This window comes from Dasypus novemcinctus, chromosome 3, assembly GCF_030445035.2.
Source record: "Dasypus novemcinctus isolate mDasNov1 chromosome 3, mDasNov1.1.hap2, whole genome shotgun sequence".
In the NCBI taxonomy this organism is placed as follows: Eukaryota; Metazoa; Chordata; class Mammalia; order Cingulata; family Dasypodidae; genus Dasypus; species Dasypus novemcinctus.
In genome coordinates this window covers 185,284,741-185,304,362 of record NC_080675.1, presented here as the reverse complement: position 1 = coordinate 185,304,362, position 19,622 = coordinate 185,284,741, and the positions used below count along the sequence as shown (strand labels likewise).

Below are 19,622 nucleotides of genomic sequence, written 5' to 3'. Positions count from 1 at the left end.
CTAGAGAAACAGAATCAACAGGAGAGATCTGTAAATAGTATGAGATTTTATAAAACTGTCTCACATGACTGTGGGGATGCACAGGTCCAAATTCTGTAGGGCAGGCTATAAACTAGGGACCCCAAAGAAGGTCCTCGATGAGTTTCCCCAGGAGACACTGTCTGAAGTTGAGATACAGATTTTCTCTGAATGCTGAAATTACCTCTACTTCTAAGGATTTGCACTGATTGGATAAGATGTCACTCACTGCTGACTGTATCTCTTGTAGATGTGATCAGCCATAGGCAGGCAACTTACTGATGGTTAAAGCTGATGAAATGCCCTTGTAGTACAGCTGGCCCGGTGCTTGCTTGACCAGACAACTGGGCACCGTTACCTGGCTGAGTTGGCACAATAGCCTAACCCTCGCTCGCAGAAATCATCTTAGTTAAGTCAACTATGATACATCTATATTGTAGAATGCTGGGAATATTTTTTAGAGAGGAATTTTTTACCAATCAGATATATCTTCATTGTTTGACATATTCTCCATGAGAAAACATTAAGTGAAAAAAAAGTTGCAGAATAGTAATCACTGTCTTTCATTTTCGTAAAAAAACATAGAACCATTTCTTTTTATAAATGCCTATATAGTTCTATCTGTATATTTAAGTTAATACAAAGCAAAAGGTCTGTAAATCCACTCTCTAGTTTGTTTTAAATAATAATAGTGCCTGTGGGTATGGGGTGGTTGTGATCCAATTGAACTTTCCAACAATTATCCATTGTTTGAAATTTTTACTAAGGTTAATATGTTCATGAATTACTTTGAAATTGAAGGGAAAAAAGAATGCCCAAAGACCTGAGCCGGACCTAAAGGTGGAATGTTACTCCCAGGACTCTTGGCCCAAGCTGAGAGGACAACATCTAGGACGGGGCTCAGCCTGGCTGTGTGATTTGTGGGGTTCATTGTCCAGTGGAAATGTGGGGTGCTGTATTGGTTTTCTAGGGCTCCTGTGAGAACTGCCGTAACTTGAGTGGTTCACGGTAACAGTTTAGCCTCACGTTTCTGTGAGGGGGGCCAGCAGGTCCGCGCCTCCTCCAGCACCGGGGGCTCGGGTGCCCTGACTAGTTGCAGCATTGCTCCAGCTCCACCTCTGTCTGCGCCTCAGGGCTCCCCCTCCTTTCTGCTCGAAGGACACAAGCCTTGGCCCTCGGGCCTGCCGAGACCCTCACCTAGTCCATCTCCAGAAACCCTGTTTCCCAGCAAGGCCGCTTCCACAGGCCCAGGGCCTAGAACCTGGGCAGATCCCCTCTTGTGGACACGATTCAGTGCAGTACAGCTTCCTCGTTCAAAAGGTAGGAAGAAAGGGCCGTTCCAGATACACAGAATGGTGATTTCCCCCACCGTCTCTTATACCGAGCAGTCGTGCTTTTTATTTGCTAGTTAATGTCATTCTGAATAAAGAAGACTTAAAAATTTTTAATTATGAACATGGATTTTTACCATTTTTCTGTATATTGTGCTATGCCAGTTTTAACTACAGATATCAGAATTTTTAACTCATAAGCAGAGTAATTGAAATCGTGGTTTGTCCCTGGAGAGACGAACACAACCAGGCTCCAGAAGGCCAGAAGGCAGAGAGATTTCCAGGCAGGCCGGGGCCTGCCACGGGAATGCTGCTGGCGTGGGGACAGTTGCAGCAAGTACAGAGCGCATAGCACAGAACACCTGGGCTCGTTCTGGCAGCGGCTGCTGCGTTCCCCTTCTCCAAGAGGAGCGAGGAGCACCTAGCTCCTGGGCCCACTGCTCAGCTCCCAGCAGGTGGCACCCACCAAGAGCTTCAGCGCTCCCCACCCAGGGCCCCTGACTGGGGCTCGAAATGGGGCAGGGAGGGGCTCACCCCAGCTAGGAGGTGGTCTCCGGCTGGCCGCCCTCCAGAGGGGAGTTCCAGCTCTGCTGGGGGGTGTGAGGTGGGCAGCCAGGAACTGCTGTGAGCTGAGGTCCAAGCCACCCGTACCTGCTCCACTGCCCCATGACAACTCACGGACAAAGCACAGCTTCAAAGGTAAAATTGCCAGGAATTCCGAGCCTGCATCTGCAGCACATTAAACAAACCCCCAGCACAGGACCCTTGCGAGCTCCTTTTTGTTTTTGTTTTTGTTTTTGTTTTTAAGATGGGAGACACTGGGGAGAACCCGCATTGAGAGGTGGGTGAAGACGATGGTGGGAGAGAGGACAGCTGAGAGGGCGGGTCCCAGATGAGAGTCTCGGCCCATGGGGGTAGGGGAATAAAGGTTTCTCAGTGCTGGAAGGAAGGTACAGGATGGCGCCTTTCTCTCGGATCATGAGCAGAGACGTCTGCTTGGGCTGGGCACGGGGTGCTGCCTAGGAGGTCATCTGGGGAGTGCAGCAGTTGGGTGGGAGGAGCCGAGAAGCTGGGCCGGCGACTGCGGGCCCCAGGCTCGCCTGCCCTGTGGGGCCTGGCCGGTCCACGGCCATGGACTTCTGGTTGTGATTTTCAGAACCCTAAGAAGAGAAAGCTCCATCTCATGCCAGGCAGAGGAGGGTGGCCTCAATGGAGGAGAGTTCGTACTTTTTCACTCTTCATATGTCCTTTTTGAGAAAGACAAAATATTGGCAGTAAATAACATTTGCTTCTAGATCCCTTTGCTTTGCAAAATGAAAAGTTGGTGATCCCATATTGGACCTCTAATGTGGTTTTTGAAACATTACTGGCCTGTGGAATCTTCCAGACTTTGTGCACCTCAAAGCTCTTCCCCATTCTGCATCGTCGGGAAAATTCTGAAGAAGTTTATAGACTCTCCCAAGACAAGGTGTAGGAATGGGCTAGGGTGCCTTCGTTGCTGTTTCAATGCTCTGATGGACTGTTCAGTATTTTGGATTTGTTCTCTTGGCTGGCAGTGTGGAGATTGTCTCATGAGAAATGCTGCTGCTTTGCATTTCACAAGTAAACACAGGTTGCACCCAAAATAACGAAATAATCTGCTTTCCTAAGAATCTTTTTTGTAATGGAAACATAAATATACATATTTAAAGCTAGGTGTGGATATAGTTTTGGTCAAGGTAGTTTGATAAATGGTTTTATCTAAGAGTTATAATGATTTTGCATATACAGGGTTTTTCTACCCTGAGCCACAGACACCAAAAGTCCCACAGGAAGTTATCTTTGTAAGTGTTGTGGTTTTTCAGTTTCCTCTTCAGAATGCATTAGATGATCAGAAATAAGATAAATCCGTCCAATTCAAAGAGATTTTAGTTTAAATTTTACTCTAAACAAGAATCTTTAATTTGCTTGTATTTCTTTCCATCTAATTGGCCAAAAGGAACTATGAACACATTCATATGTAAGCATTAAATGTGTGGTATAATTTGAAATGTTTTTGGTGTGTGATGGATAAACTATTAATTGTTAAAGGGGTGATTTGAAATTATGCTTTATGCTTCACAGTTCTTGTTAAAGCACCTCTCCTAAAGTAAACTATAGGAATGGGGGGTGTTCTTACTTTTTGATAAGAGTTGTTTCACTTTATTTTTGTGAAAAGCAATCACCTTCTCAACTGTTTCAAGAATAGGGCATACATAAAGCATATGTTATGCAATTTAATTTATATGTTAGAAATATATATTGTAAAGGTTAAAAGGAATATTATTATTCATTAAAATGTTTCTGTTAATGTAATTTTTAAAGCATAGTATTCTCAATGGAGTTGTAAGGTAAAATATTTTTGCTTGATTTCCATTTTTTTTAATGATGGGAAGGATAAATAAAACTGCAATCATATATAATAGGTCTGCAACAAAGCATTGTAACCTCGCATTTAAATTATATATTGGGAGACTTGATGTAAAAGTGACAAATGAGAATAAAGGAAAGATATTAGCAAATTTTAGATTCTAAGTTTAGATGCCATTAATGATACCACACCTAGCTCTAGGTGGGTTGTGTCAATTATGCATCTTATTAAATGGTAAGAATAACATAATGTAAAAGGTCTTCCGTGACCAACTTTTAAAGTAAAAAAAGGAGAATATCTCTTAAATTTTTTAAGATGGTGTTTGTTCATTATGACATTTTAATCACAATTCTTTTTTTTTTTTTTAGATTTATTTATTTCTCTCCCCTTCCCCCATTGTCTTCGCTCTGTGTCCATTAGCTATATGTTCATCTACATCCACTTGCACTACCCGTAGACACCGGGAAACAGTGTCTCTTCTTTGTTGTGTCATTTTGCTGAATCAGCTCTCCATGTGTACAGTGCCACACCTGGGTGGGCTGTGCTTTTTTTAAGCAGCGGGTCTTTCCTTGTGGGGTACACTCCTTGTGCGTGGGGCACCCCTAGGCGGGGGCGCCCCTGCATGGCACGGCACTCCTTCCATGTGGCAGCACTACACGTGGGTCTGTTTACCACACGGGTCAGGAGGCCCTGGGGATCGAACTCTGGACCTTCCATATGGTAGACAATGCTCTATCAGTTGAGCCACGTCTGCTTCCCATTAATCACAATTCTTCAGGGAAGAAATAATACTTTATCCAAAGCCAGAAAATTGTGCACAACGTTGTCTTTTTCAAGTTGGTATTGAGATTGAACCCACAACTTCATATGTGGAAAACAGGTTCTCAACTCCTTAAGCTGCACTCACTCCCACAACAGCATTATTTTAAAACAGAAATGACTTCAACTATGTTTTGTGCAGGGAAAAAGAAAAAAGGTTTGGTTTGCAGACTTTATTTTTGTATTTCAGATAGCTCCAGGTTGTGAAGGGCTGGTACTTTGAAAACTTTGATATAATTGTGATATACTGATAAATCTTGGTTAAAGTAAATTTGAGCCTTGACATAGTTGAATTCTAAATAAAGAACCAACACTGCAAACCTGATGTTTATGCCTTCTTCCGTTTCTCCTGGGCGTGTGTGGCGCTGTACTCCGCGCTTTAAGGTGTTATCCCATTTACTGTCACCAAGGATTTCTGGAGCTTGTGGAGAGATTTACATCTTACAAAGTGGATTAGTGAGGCTGGAAGTGGGTCCCTCCAGGTCATATTCCTTGGTGGTCAGCAAGGCTGTTAGGGTGGTGGAGCTCGAGGGTGGCCCACCAACTGGGCATCAAGACCTCCTGTTCTGCCCAGTGGCTGAGTGGACAGAGGGCAGTCTGGTTCCACTCACCGCTGTGGGCTTACAGAGTTTTGATGTAAAAAAATAGACTTTCCAGATCCTTGTCTAGGTAGGTGGGAGAAGGTGACTTCTCTTGGGGCCTCATGTGTGTGGCCAGGACACTGCTGTCTCCTCCGCGTTCCTGGACCTCCTCGCAGTTCCACTTGGGAACTTGCAGGGCGGGTGTTCTTTGCCGGGGCGGAGGGCCAGGTGCCTGCCAGCCTGAGGGCGGAGGGCCAGGTGCCTGCCAGCCTGAGGGCAGCGGGCCAGGTACCTGCCAGCTTGAGGGCGGAGGGCCAGGTACCTGCTGGCCTGAGAACCGAGGGCCAGCGGCCTGCCAGCCTGGGGGCGGCGGTCCCTCGAGGCCACACTCCCACGGGGGCTTGGTGAGCAAGTGGACCGTCGTGAAAGCCGAACCCTCGTGCAAGACAAACAGGAAGACGCTCTCGCCCGCGGAAACCGAGCTCGCCAAGTTACTTAGGCAACTGCGACTTCCTTCTGCGGCAGGGGGTCGGCCTGCGGGAGGAAGCAGGGCGGGGGTCGCTTAGCCCTCCCTCCGCCGGCCCCGCCCACCCGTGGCCCCGCCCCGGCCCCGCCCCTCCCGCCTGGGCATGCTCAGTGCGCGCGGCCCACGGTGGCGTGGCCTCCAGGAGTCCCCAGCGCGGCTCCGCCCTTCGACGTCGCGCCGCCGCGGCCGTCGGCTCCCGGGAAGTTGCGTGCGGGCGCCGGGCTGTGGGGCGCCGGGCTGTGGGGCGCCGGGCGGTGGGGCGCCGGGCGGTGGGGCGCCCCGAGGGCCGCGCCGCGGAGGGCGGGCGGAGGCCGACGCGGCCGGCGAGCGCTGCGGGAGGCGGGGCGGCCGCTTTCCGGACTTTTGTCCGAGTTGAGTCCCTCCCCTGGGCCGGGCCTCGTCTGCCGCCCCCGCCCCGCTCGCTGCATCCCGGGAGATGTTTATTCGGGCTGTGGCGTGAGGAGCGGGCGGGCCGGCGCGCCGAGTTTCGAGTCCGAGGAGCTCGGCCCGGCGCCGCGGAGACAAGATGTCCGCCAGAGCCGCGGCCAAGGTGAGGCCCCGGGGCGGGCGCCGGGGGGACGGGGACCCCGGGGGGAAGGGGAGCGCGGGGCCCGGCGGGGGCGCCGGCGGGAAGAGGGGCGCGGGGCGGGGCGGGGCGCCGGGGGACCGGGGTCCCGAGGGAGCGGGGTGCCCGGGGGCGGGGGCAGGTGCGTCCCGGGCCGCGCCGCGCAGCAGGTCGCCGCCGGGTGCCCGCGAGTGTCGGCCGGGGCCGGGGCCGGGGCCGGGGCCGGGGCCGGGGCCGGGGCCGGGGCCGCGGCCGCACCCCCGCGGGCCCTGTGGCTGGAGCCGGGCTTGGTTCCCGGCGAAACCGGGCAGTTTCGGTCTGAGGTCACCGCGGCGGGCGCGCCATCTATCAGGCTTTGAGACAGCAAAACAGCCTGGAATACTGGATCGGATTTTTTTTTTCTCGTTCCATATTACTTATTTAAGGTAACTGAGAAAACTAATCCCTTAACACTTTTCGATAACTTAATTTGAATTAAACTTTCAAAGTTAATGCAAAGTGCACCTACAAGTGGACAATAAAATGAACTCATAAAATAAAAATTAGCAAAGAACCGTGGGCTTCTCAAAAAAGGTAACATTTTTCTGTCTTTTTATCCGTGTGCTTTGAAACCAACTTGTGTATCACATTGAAAAATCGATTCTTAAATGTCAGTTTGATTTATGAGAATTCTTCCTTTTGTAACATTTTAATCTTATTATAAAGTAGCATCCGCTCTTTTAAAAATTTACAGGAATACAGGAAAGTGAAGAGTAAAAATTTTCCCTTTTAAAAATGATTATTTCAAACAGTATCGAGGTTCTTAAGCAGGTAGTGATTTTGTTTTTTGTTTTTTGCTTTTGGTTTGTTTTATATGTTTACTCATAGCGCTGAGGGCAGGTATAGCAATGGTCTTGAAGTTTCTGAACCCTGTAACACGACCTTGTTTTCTTGCTGGCAAAAGTTAACGGTTACATTTCTTAGTAAATAGATTCTTTTTAAGAAATTATGGTATTCTTTCTTTAAGGAAAAAAATATTTGTACTTTTTGACTTGATATTACTGAAAAACAATATAAAGGTAAGACTTGATCCAAAGATTTAGAATAAAAGAAAAATGTTTCTTTGACTTTAAAATAAGTACGTTATTTACCTTTTTTGCAACTTCTTTTCAGATTACACAGAATGCGAAAAGAATTGTGATCTGTTGATAATGCAAGACAATAAATACACTTTAAGGTTATTTGAAGTATGTAGAGTAATAAATTTTGAGTAGATTGCTGTAGTAAGATGACTTGGAAGGAGGAGTACTTTTCCTCTTGAATTATTTTGTTTAGATTTTATGGATTTTTGAAAATAAGCATTTAATAGTTCATTGTAGGAACATTTGTATTCTTAAATTTTACACTAGTAAAATATGAGCTTGTTGTACTATGGGGCCACCTTTAAATCTAATGTAGAACATGGCAGGTCATAAATAGACAAAATTAAGTAGTAGTCAGTTGTTTCCTTAAGTCACATATTTTAAGGTGCTCAAAATGCTAAGAGCCAGGCTTTCTACTCAGTACTTTACATAAAATCTTTTAGCCTTATCCCCTTGAGAATTTTTAAATTTTGCAGCTTGCTTTTTTATATTTAGCATAATAGTTCTTAGAACTCGTAAGCCAGTATCTTCGAATTTTTATGTACTTTGTAAGATATTTTAGAATACACCAGTTTTCTCCAAGCTCATATATCAACATAAATCAATTCTAAATATAATTTGGTGTGGTATTATAAAAAATTTGATAATATAAAAGAGCGATGATAGCCAAGAAATTTTGGGAAAAAGAAGATTCTACCAGAAAACCAAATGTGTTATAGTATCTTGGTAACTAAAAACCATTTATCAGCTTAGGAGCCCCAGAGAGTCCAGAAACATCTGTGTATTTAATCGCCTTTTTGTGATTATGAACATCAGCATTTAATGTGTGTCATGTGTTCTTAACTCATTTAATCCTCACAGTAACATGTGAAGTAAACCCTGCTCTTATCCCCATTTTATGGAGAAGGAAATAAAAACACAGACTGATAAAGTAATTTACATAAAGTTCACCTAGCCAGTAACGGAATATATGATTAAAAAGTAAAGTTGTAGATTATTAGGATAATTTAGTAAACAGTGCTGAAACTGTTGGCTATCCATTTTTTAAAAATATTACTTTTCTTCCTCAGTCCACAGACCAAAAAATTCCAAATTGAATAAATCGGAAGGTATGAAAATGAGCAAATAAACCATATGATACTAGAAGAAAACTTTTTTTTTTTGATGTTTACATACTTGGGTTGGAAAGAGCTCTGTGCATGGCACTAACTTCAGAAGCAATAAAGGGAGTGTTTTTAATATGTGTAATATACATCTGGATTTGCAAACAGAATTTTGTTTACTAGTGTACCCTAATAAATTATTCAAAAGTTGATAAAAAGAACTTGAGGGTGGTTTCTGCCTTACCTAAGAGTGGTTTAGTAAGGAAAGAAAATGGCATGAATGGCTGTTATGAACATTTTTATTGGTTGAACCGTAGAAAGTGGCTAAAGGAAGTTTCAGTGGCTTCTGGATTTTCAAGCTCTTTTACTTGAGAGGAAACCCTAAAATTTAAGTTAAGATTGTCCTGTTGTATGTGCTTATTACGCTTTGCTGTATACCTACATGTTTTCATTATGTCTTAGGGCATTTTACTCCCTGTTTTTATCTCTATAAACTTATGATGTATAGGTAGTATGAATTATTTACACAACTCAGGAATAGGTTTATTGTATCAAGTGAGGCTCAGTGGGCTTTTAAATTAAAATACCAGAACCACTTGAAAGGTGAGTATAGAAAATAGCTAAATTAGTGACCAAAATTAAGCATAAGATCTTTTTAGATCCTTGTCTCCTTAGTGACTGAGATGTAGTTTTTAATTTTAGTACTTAATGCATTATTTGTTTCATACTATTTTAAAGGTAAAGTAAAAACTTGTGCTTTATAATTGAGTCTGCCAACTTTTGCTTCACTATAAGGATATTTTTCTGGACCTAAGTTTGTACAACATTTATTTTCCATTAGAACTCTCTTTATAGTAGTTTTAGCATAGGATTTAAATTTTTTGTGCTGATGCATTTGACATTTTAGATACTCATGGTTAAAACTTGAATTTATGTGGTTGGTTGATAATCCCAAACTTCATTTTATCACTCTTAAGTTCATTTAAGGGCAGCTTACATATGAGAGTTATTTTTCAAATATATACAGTGCTTTTTCTCCTAGGTTGTGTGATAGTACAATTTGTACTACCTTGTTGGTAAAAATCCTTCTTTCTTTCCTTTCCTATCCTTTACCTCTTTTTCCTCTCTTTTTTAAAGATTTATTTATTTCTCTCCCCTTCCCCCCTCCCCTGCGCACTGTCTGCTCTCTGTGTCCCTTCACTGTGTGTTCTTCTGTGTCCACTTGCATTCTTGACAGCAGCATCAGGAATCTGTGTCTCTTTTTGTTGCGTCATCTTGCTGGATCAGCTCTACTTGTGTGCAGCCCCACTCCTGGCAGGCTGTGCTTTTATCGCGTGGGGTGGCTCTCCTTGCAGGGCACACTCCTTGCACGTGGGGCTCTCCTATGCAGGGGACGACACCCATGTGGCATGGCTCTCTTTTGTGTATCAACACTGCGCATGGGCCAGCTCACCAGACAGGTCAGGAGGCCCTGGGTTTGAACCCTAGACCTCCCATCTGGTAGGCGGACTTGCTATCAGTTGAGCCAAATCCGCTTCCCTCTTCTTTTTTTTTTTTTTTTTTTTTGGTATTTGTGTTTTCAAATTGATTGCTATCAGTGAGTGATAATACAGTTTTCATTAAAAAAAAAAAGTCAGCTATCCACACCAACCAATAATGAGGTTGAAACCTATCTGTGATTTTAAGGACTATAATACAGTAGATATAGTAATGTTACCTATTTGGTTTGAAGGAAAAAGATTATGGAAGTTTCACTCAATTTTTCCCCCTCAATCCTGGAAGCTATATTGACTTTGACTTTTACTTGGTGCTCTTTGATCTATTTTTCTATTTAGAGACCAAATGTAAACTCTTTAGTGCAGTTCTAAAAATAAAACTGAGTATAAATAAGATAGTCACCACCAAGCCCTTAAGGGAAATGTTTAAAAAGAAATAATTATGGTGAAAATTTTGAAAATGTAGTCCTGATTCTTGACAGAGCTCTGGCGTGATAAAAATTCAGTCAACTGAAAGACCACAGGTCTGCCTGTAAATTCACATGTGTGCTGCCCGTCACTGGCTGCGCAGTAACAACTAATTCCAGGCCCCCTTACACATGCATTCATGTGCTCAATATCCAGTACCGACTGATGATTGTAGAAAAGTTAGTGGAATGAGCAAAATTATTTTTTGTGAACAGTTTTTGATCAGATATTAAATGCAATTAAATGGTAGTTTGTCTAGTATATTTGTTAATTATTTGGCTGAAACTTGCTTTGTACCTTGGAGTTTTGAAGACAAGCTTGAAAAAATTCTTAGTAGTTTAACAACATAATCTTACAGTAAGGGATAGACATTCGGATAGTTATAAAATTAATGTAAAATTAGCTTTAAGTATTTAAGAACATGTTTCCCATGTAAACCAGTATTAAAAATAGGCTTTTTGCTCTCTCTGACCTAGAGTGCTTCTTGATTTATTTATTGCAGAGAAGAGTGGCATCAGGTTGCTCCTTTATGGGTTAGTCAGGTGCTTTATTTTCCATTCCTTCTTTAACAGATAAATTCTTAATAATGAGAAATGCGTGGATCTACCTGGGTAAATAATTTCATCCTAAAAAATGGATGAAAATAATTGGGCTCTGAATGATCAAGCATTGCTTTTGATCATGAGAAGACCAGTGTTACCAAAATTCATACCTAAAACACACCATTTGGAGTTGAATAGCAAAGCCCTGTTATATATACAGTATTAAATACCAAATCTTAAATGGCCCTTAATTTTGACATAGATCAAAAGATGAACTTTTATTTGTATTGTAGATAACGTTTTGTTTATACATTAGAACAGCCTAACTGTTTTGTGCTGGCAGAAGACTAGAAAGTGAATAGATTGATAAATGACCTTAGTCATTCTATTTTATCATGCCTAGAAAGGAGGTGAAAACAGGAGCTAATATTACTTGGTATGGATACTAATTAGGAATGTAAGTTAAAAAATATTTTTTTAGGTTTGCTCAGATATATTTATTTATTTATTTAGAATAATGTACACTCCCCCAAAGCAGTGTCCTCTTTTAGAAGTGTCACTGCTGTCTTTGGGCTTACCCGATTTCTGGTGAGTGAGTATTGTAAGTTAAACTTAAAATTTAAGATTAGTCTGATTCAGTATGTAATTTTTAAAATTCAGTAGGTTACCAGTAACGACTAATTCTTTTTGCTAGCTCAGTAAACATTAACTGAACACATTTTGTGTTGAGTCCTTGTCCTCTAGAAAACTGCAGCTTTCAACCGTCTATATAGACTGTAATCATCACTTGCAAAATGGTAATTTGTTATTTAAGAACCAAAGGATTTGCATTGTTTACTCTTAGAAAATAAATGTGAGCAAATTTATGGTCATCCTGTAACATAAAGCTCTGATAGGCTTTTTTGGTTGGGACATATATTAGAAGTCAGAGCCAGGACCTGGACTTGCTGTACCACAGTTTCTACATTATTGTTTGTTACCATCTATTAATGTTTGAATAGAATCTGTTTATATCCAACTGTTTTATGCATGTGTTTCCTGTTGTTTCAATAGGAAAAAAAAGGTTAATCATAGAATAGAGTTTATTTACAACTCCTTGAATATACAGACAAGGAAAATGAACAATGTGGAAGTTTAAAACTGTATAAAACTATTCTAGTAGAGTGGGTGTAACTCAGTGGCTGAGCCTGCGTTTCACGTGTATGAGGTCCTGGGTTCAATTCCTGTACCTCCTAAAAAAAAAAAAAAACTATTCTACATCCAACCGATATTTATCACATACTTAGTATGTATAGGCACTGATTGAGGTGCTGGAGATTGAACAGTGAACAGAATCCATTACTCCTGGAGTATTCTAATGGTGTGGGTACACATAAACAAAATTCTCTACATGGCAATAAGTGCTAGGATTCCTAATGAACCTTTTCTGGATCGTAACTTTCCTCCTCCAAAGATTATAATCGTCTTGTCCTGTACAGTGCTCACTCTAGCTTTTCTCTACCTCTGACTATGCATTCTGTAAGCACTGTTGCATGGCTTCTTTTTGTACAGCAATGTTTGTTGAGATGATCTGTGTTGCACGTAGCTGTAGTTCATTAATGTTCATTGTGTTTGTTTATGAAAAACATAGTACATTATTGTTTGAAGGATATGGTCTTGTTTAAGTCAGAGGGCCAGCTACCAAGTTAGTGTTGGGAAAAAATAGTGTAGATTGGGCTTTTGTGGCTTTTTAGAGAAAAATATTGTGTGTATAAATGAGGGACAAGAATTAGATAAGAGTATTTGTCTATCATTGTAATACAAACAACTATGTGAAGAATAGTAAGCTGTTTTTGAGTTTCATATGATGTGAACCTTTAACAGTCAAGTCTGTTTTGTTTTTCAGGGTACCTTATGGTTAAGGTCTTAAATCCCTCATCTTAAAGTATGTTTTAGTGATCAGACTGCTAAAATCCATGATCAGGGAGAATGAAATGTGTGCTTTGGACCAAACCTAGTGAAAACAAGGCTTCCTTTTAATTTAGGCCATGATTGTAGGAAATCTTTCCCTGTGGCGTTGTGTAAAGGGAACTTTGAAAGATCTATCTGATTTTTTTTTTAACAGAGGCAAGTTTTGGAGTATTTAAACAGAAGTAAACTAACACATCTTGGTGATGTATAACCTATAAGATGAGAAGCACTCTGGCAGGTATTGAGCTAAGAGTATTATCTCATGTAATCTTCACAGCTCTGTTAGGTATTATTATCTCTGTTTTACAGAGCAGAAGTCTGAGGTTATGATTCATACATGCACTTGCTCTTAGCCATGTTGGTGTGTTCTAAGTGTGTGAGGAACATAAATATGGAATGATGTCAGGTGAGCCTTATCAGACAAGGAGGGTGAGTCATGACAGCCAGAGTGGGCCAATTGGTCTGAAGGAAGGAGCTGTTACTCAGCTCCAGCTGAGGATTGCCACAGAGGGAATAGGCCTGATCTTCTAGTTTTTCAACACAAGCCATAAATCCAGATCTTTATGTAAATTAGGCTGACTTAAATATTCTCAGCTAATTTAACTTTTAATATCTTTTATTGTGAAATGTAATCCCGTATATGTAAAAGTCTATAAAGCGAATGTGCATTAAAGAATTACTATGAAGTGAACCCCTTGTAAACACCAACCAGGTCAAAGGAATAGAATATTGCCAGTTCCTCCAAAGGCTTTCCCTTTTCCTCTTTTGAATAGGGTTTCCTTCCTCGTCCAAGGCAGCCATGATTCTGACTTTGTTTTTAAGATGCTTAAGTTTAAGGTTCCTCTAGTTCACTGTGTTCAATGCTAGCTAGCTAGTATTTGATTGTAAAAATATGCCACGCCTTATCCATTCTACTGTTGATGGACATTGGGGTTATTTCCTGATTTGGGCTAATATATGACAATAAAATCGTAAATTATATGTCAGTAAAAGATAAAACTCCATGTGGACTGGGGCACATGGCGAAAAAATATAATAATACTATCAAGAATATTTGTATATGTTCCTTGGTGACATATGCACACATTTCTCTGAGGCAGGGGTTCTTAACCTTTTTTGTTCCACGGACCCGTTTTTCCAGTCAAGTGAAAACCACAGGCCTCTTACTAAGTCCACACTATACTGTGTATTATTTAATAAACATATTACACCCAGAACAACATGTCCCTACAAGAATGTTTTCTGAATTTCAGTTCAAGCTTATGGACGCCTGGTTAGGAAACCCTGCTCTAAAGTATATATATATTTACAGATAGAATTGCTGGGTTATTTCGTGTATTTTCAATTTTAGTAGATAATGTATTTTCCAAAAAAGCTGTACCACTTTACACTTGGTATCATCAGTATAAGAGAGTTTCTGGTGCTCTCCCTTTTCACCCAATATTTGGTATTGTCCAACACTTTAACCAATCAGGTGGGTTTTTGTAGTATGATGTGGTTGTAGTTTTAATTTGCATTTCTTTGACTAGATGAGGTAGAGCAACTTTTCAAGTTTATGGCCTTTTGTACAGTCACTGTTCAAATCTTTCGTTTTCTTTCCTTTTGATGTTATCTTTTTATTGATTTCATCATTTTCTGGATGCATGACATGTATTATAGATATGTTTTCCCACTTGGTGGTTTTCTCACTGGTCTTTCGATGAGTCAGAAGTTCTTAATTTTAGTGTGGTCTCAGGGTATGACATGGAGAAATGCTAGCAAGGGAAGAGAGTATCAAGAGAGGGTCCGGGTTGCCCGCAGGCTAGATCTTACACAGAGAGCTCAAGTAAAATACGGACTGAAAAGATTATCTTTGAGTAGCATTACGTTTGCTGTCACTTACTATATGAGATTAGACCCTGGATTCTGAATTCTGGGTCTATATTTTATAGCTCTTTTTTGTCTATAAAACGCAAATGAAATGTTAGCTCTGCCTTGTCAAAACATTTAAATGAAGCCCGTTTTCATATCAGAGAAGAAGTATATTGGAATTATGGTTTTCTAGATACATATATATGACATCGAGCAAAGTCAGCCTGAGATTAGGAGTCCCAGCCTAGCAAGATGTGCTGTGGTGGGCTCCTGAGATACTGTAGAAAATTTTATTACAGTGGCATGAAATGAGAGAGAGAATCTTTAGCGTGGGGGTGAGGGAATAGGGATTAAAAAGACTATTGTGAATCCAGTGCACCTGGCTCAGTTGGGATATCCTTTTCACCCAGCATGATGAATGATTGATTATCAAGTTCTGTTCAGTTTTCACCACACACACTATAATCCTCTCTCTGGATTCATATAATAGCTTCCTAAGTGGTATCAATTATTTTTTTCTAGTCTTATCAAAATTCAAGTCTGTTTAATTCCTCCACAAGCATTCATATCCCACCTCCCCATCCCCACTCACACTCATCCCAAAACTCCTAGGCTTCCTAACCTTTAGAAGTTCAAGAACCAAACTGTTAATATGGCCAGTAAAATCTTGCTGATTATTTGTTATGCCTGTTCTCTAGCCTTGTTTGGCATTTCTGTTCTCCTTGCTCTCCTGTTTGCAAACTGTTCTGTCCTCCTCTTAGGTCCTAGCAGGTACTGTACTTCTTGCCAGGCCTCTCTTAGAGTTCCTCTCTTGGTGCTGATTTTCTTCCCTTTGTTATGCTTATTTAAGCCTGTAATTATGTATTTAGTTGTGGAATTCTTTGATTGTCTGGTTCTCCCACTGAACTCTAAGCTGTATTGAAAATAAAGGTCATACTTATAGTGCCCTGTCATTTCCGGAGTTTAACCCAGTGCATAGCACATGATAAGCTCTCAAATGGGATTTGAATGAATGAATGAATGAGAACAGCTCTTTCCTGCCCTGAGGCTCTTTCACATGCTGTTTTCCTGAAAGCATCCCCAATCTGTATCCCTCGTTGACCTGCCAGTGGTATCTCTCACCCTTTAGAGCTCACCCCAAGGATCTTCGTCCTCAAGAACCTTGCCCTGACCCACAAACAAGGTCAGAACTCTGCCTTTAGGAGGCACTGGGAACCGAAACTTTCCCTTCATAGCACTTTATTTTTCTGCTGGTATTTGAGTAATATCTGACTCCCCTCCTAGATTAGAGCTGCTTTTTAAAAAAAATTTTTAACTCTTGTTTATTCACTTCCAGGTAATATTGGACCAACTTAAATTCGGCCTAGAAACTCCCAAAAGCATTTTTCCTGCTTTTCTGAAAGAGGAAGCAGTAGCTGGAAGGCCCAGCCCATAGAAATTTGGCTTAATAATTATGGTAGCAGCGTTCTTAGTTTGGGTCTTTCCTAGTTCAGTAATTAATTTCTAGTCCCCTCAAGTTCCCTATCTTTTAAAAAAACTTTTTACAGATTTCAAGCCTGTGTAAAAGTAGATGAAGATTATAGCAAATCACCATGTTAGCACCCCCAGTACAGTGATCACCTGTGTTTGTGTACCTTGCTTCATCTGTGCTCTCATGCATGTGTCTTCTCCCATTATTTTGAGGCAAATGCCAGACATCATACATTTTTATCTAATATTTTAGTGATTATATATACACACATATTACTAAGAGATGTTAGCTTTTTCAGTAAACATGAATCACATTGTCATTATTACACTTTAAAAATAAATTTCTAAATCAAATAGTGTTCAGATTTCTCATTATCTTAAATGTTAGCTTTCCCGTTTTTAAAAATAAATCAGGGTCCAAATAAACTCCTTCTTTTGTGTTTGTTTATCTCCTAAGTGTTTTAGGAATAAAAGATTCCCCCATACCTGTTTGCATCTCCATAGCTCCTTCCCCTCCTTTACAATTTTATTGGTTGAAAAAACAGGGTTGTTTGTACTGTAGAATTTCTCACAGTCTGGATTTATGCTGTTTGCATTGCTGTGGTGGTTACAGTGTTTCTCTCCCCTATATCTTTCCAGTATGTTGGTAGTTAAATCTAGCGAACACTTCGGTCTAATACATCATTTAAAATTTCCTAGTAGGGATGTTAAAAAAGTAAAAAGCAGGTGAAATTAATTTTAGTATTTATTTAACCCATATACCCAACGATCATTTTAACATATAATATAAATTATAAATGAGATTTTTCACATTCTTTTTTTTATTAGCTGGACTATTTCTAAAATGCAAGGTTTCACCTTATCTACCATTTGACTATCCAGTGGTAGTTTGTACAAGAAAGGCAGAATAAATGATTATTTTCCTGTGTGTATTCTTTTTCAAAATAATGAGTTCCATCAGTGTTTACCTTTTTTAAATTACAAATGGGTGAAGGCATATTTGATTTGTTTCATCCATTGCAGTCAAGTTACTTAAAATCCTTAATATCACATTACTTTATTTGGAATATTTTAAAGCATCATGCATTAAATTAAACAAGTCATAAATACACACAGATGAATTTTCAAAGTGAATACACCTGTGAACCCAGCAAACTACCCCATCTCTGCTGTCACTATCTTGTGTTCTAGCAGCATGGATGAGTTTTGCCTGTTTTGGTTTTCAAAAAATGGCATATACTGATTTTCTTGGATTGTAAAATTTGTATATGTTCATTGTAGAACATATGGAAAAAATACAGAAAATAATAAAATGGAAAATTAAGGAAGTCCAAAATAACCAATCTTTTTTCTTGTGAGTATAGAAATATGCTTTTTTATTAAAAAAAAGGTAGCTCATTTTTTCATAAACCTGTATAGTATTTGTTTCTTTAAAACTTTTTATTTTGAAACATTAGACATGCAGAAAAGTTGCAAAAATAGTAGAGTTCACATACAGCCTTTGACCAGTTTCTTATGTTACCAACTTGCACAACCATAGTATTCTTTAAACCAAGACATTAATATTAATATTACTAACTATAGACTTCATTGGAATGTCACCAGTGTTTCCTGCAACTTTTTTTTTTTTTTCTGTTCCTGGATCCATTCCAAGTTTCCATGGTGGCTCTTGGCTGTTGTGCAATTTGGGTTTGACTGATGCTGTCTCATGATTACATTGAGGTTGTACATTTTTGTCAAGAATTCACCAGAAGTGATGGTGGGTCTTTCTCAGCGAATCATCTCGTGAGGAGGAGAAGGTGGGTGATGTCTGTGTATCTCATTCCTGCTTATGTTAACCTTGATCCTTTGGTTAGAGGTAGTTATTTATCCTTTGGAATGGATAGATATTTGGGTGGGGTGGGGATTCTTCGAGAATATGTTTCTCTTCAAATTTTTGTCTGCCAGCTGTATTGTTTGATCTTGTTTGCAGTAATTAGTATTAGTATTGTGCTGTTGGCCTAGTTTGCCTAATGGTGATTATTTCTCTTATTCTATATTTATTAATTGGAATTCCTCTGGAAGGAGAGGCCGTCTCTTCTTCCGCATTTATTTATCTGATTATTTATATCAGTATGCATTCACAGAGATGTATTTTATTCTGTGGTTACAGTCTGTTACTATGATTGGTTGCTCAAATTGTTCCAGCTTTGACCACTGCAGGTCCTTTTTTGAGCACTTCCTTAATTTTCGGTACAAGAAGACATCTGGGATTCATTCTGTATTTTTCCCTTCCCCAGCCATGAACTTATCCAAGGACCTCTTACAGGTCCTTTTGTTAGAGAATGGAATTTAGAAACCATCTAAATTTTGCTAGTGCACTCATTGGTACTGGAGTGACATTGCTCTTAGGCCCTTTCAGTGGACAGAGCTAGATATACATCTATGTTTTTATATTTAGCTATCTGTATATATAGTAAAAACCATCAATTTATACAGGCACCTCGGATTCCAATCCAATGAAAGTTTTCACTCTAGCCTTCTCCCTTTTTTTGTAACTTCTTTCTCTGACAGTGAGAAACTGGCTTTTATTAGCTACAACATATTCACTGTTTGTTTAATCCTAGTGTACCTGTAGTTACAGGATCCTAGTGTGAGAAACAGATTTACTAACTAGAGTACAGTATTTGTGTACAGTTCTATTTGTCTTCTAACACCCAGTCAAAATACAATTTTCCAAAGTTACTTAGGTTAGTTCTGTTTGTCCCTCTTCTCTTTGGTGTGTTTATGTCATTCATTTATCATAGATAAGTTCCTTGGTTATTGCTTGTAATCCATTTTGCTTCTACCACCACCTGCTCATTCTGGTTTATTTTAATTACTTGTAGTTTTTGAGTATTTGAAACATTACTGTAATTGTGAAAGCTATATAAAAATAAATGCTCAAAAGTGTTACTTCTTCCCATTTCTACTACCCTAATCACATTCCGTTCTCTTTTCCACCCCTTTCCCACTTAATCTCTGTGGGTAATCAATTATTTTATTTTTTGGGTTTTCATAAATGAGCAGATATATGTGTATCACCTTATATCCCCTTTTTGTTTGTTAGGGACATGACAACATTTTTTATTTGTATGTATTCAAACTTACTTTATTATCTTTGTTTTTTTTTTTTTTTTTTAATTTTTATTTTTGAAATACTTTCAGTCTTACACAAAACCTATACAGAGAACTTCAACATACACCTATCTCTCCATTGACAGATACCCAGATCCACCAATTTCAACATCTTGCCACATTTGCCACATCATTCTGTTCATCTGTCTATCTGCTTATCTGTCAGTCCATTTTCTGAAATCTTGAGTGTTACTTGTTTTACATCATGCTCCTGGAACACTTAATACTGTTATGTA

At 40.1% G+C, this 19,622-nt stretch overlaps 1 protein-coding gene across 11 annotated transcripts in view; it reads left to right on the top strand.

Moving 5' to 3' along the window:
• TJP1 (tight junction protein 1) overlaps nt 1–19,622 on the top strand; it is a 277,704-nt gene that overhangs the window by 156,747 nt on the left and 101,335 nt on the right. For 3 of the 11 annotated variants that reach the window (XM_058294851.2, XM_058294850.2, XM_058294848.2), the window contains exon 1: nt 5,953–6,214. The exons of 5 other annotated variants lie outside the window; for them this stretch is intronic. In XM_058294851.2, coding sequence (XP_058150834.1) covers nt 6,191–6,214 — 24 coding nt within the window. In that variant the 5' untranslated portion in view covers nt 5,953–6,190. Of the gene's footprint in view, nt 1–5,952; nt 6,215–6,635; nt 6,655–19,622 lie in introns of those variants that run through there. 3 more of the 11 variants (XM_071214405.1, XM_058294853.2, XM_071214404.1) reach the window with 2 other exon arrangements.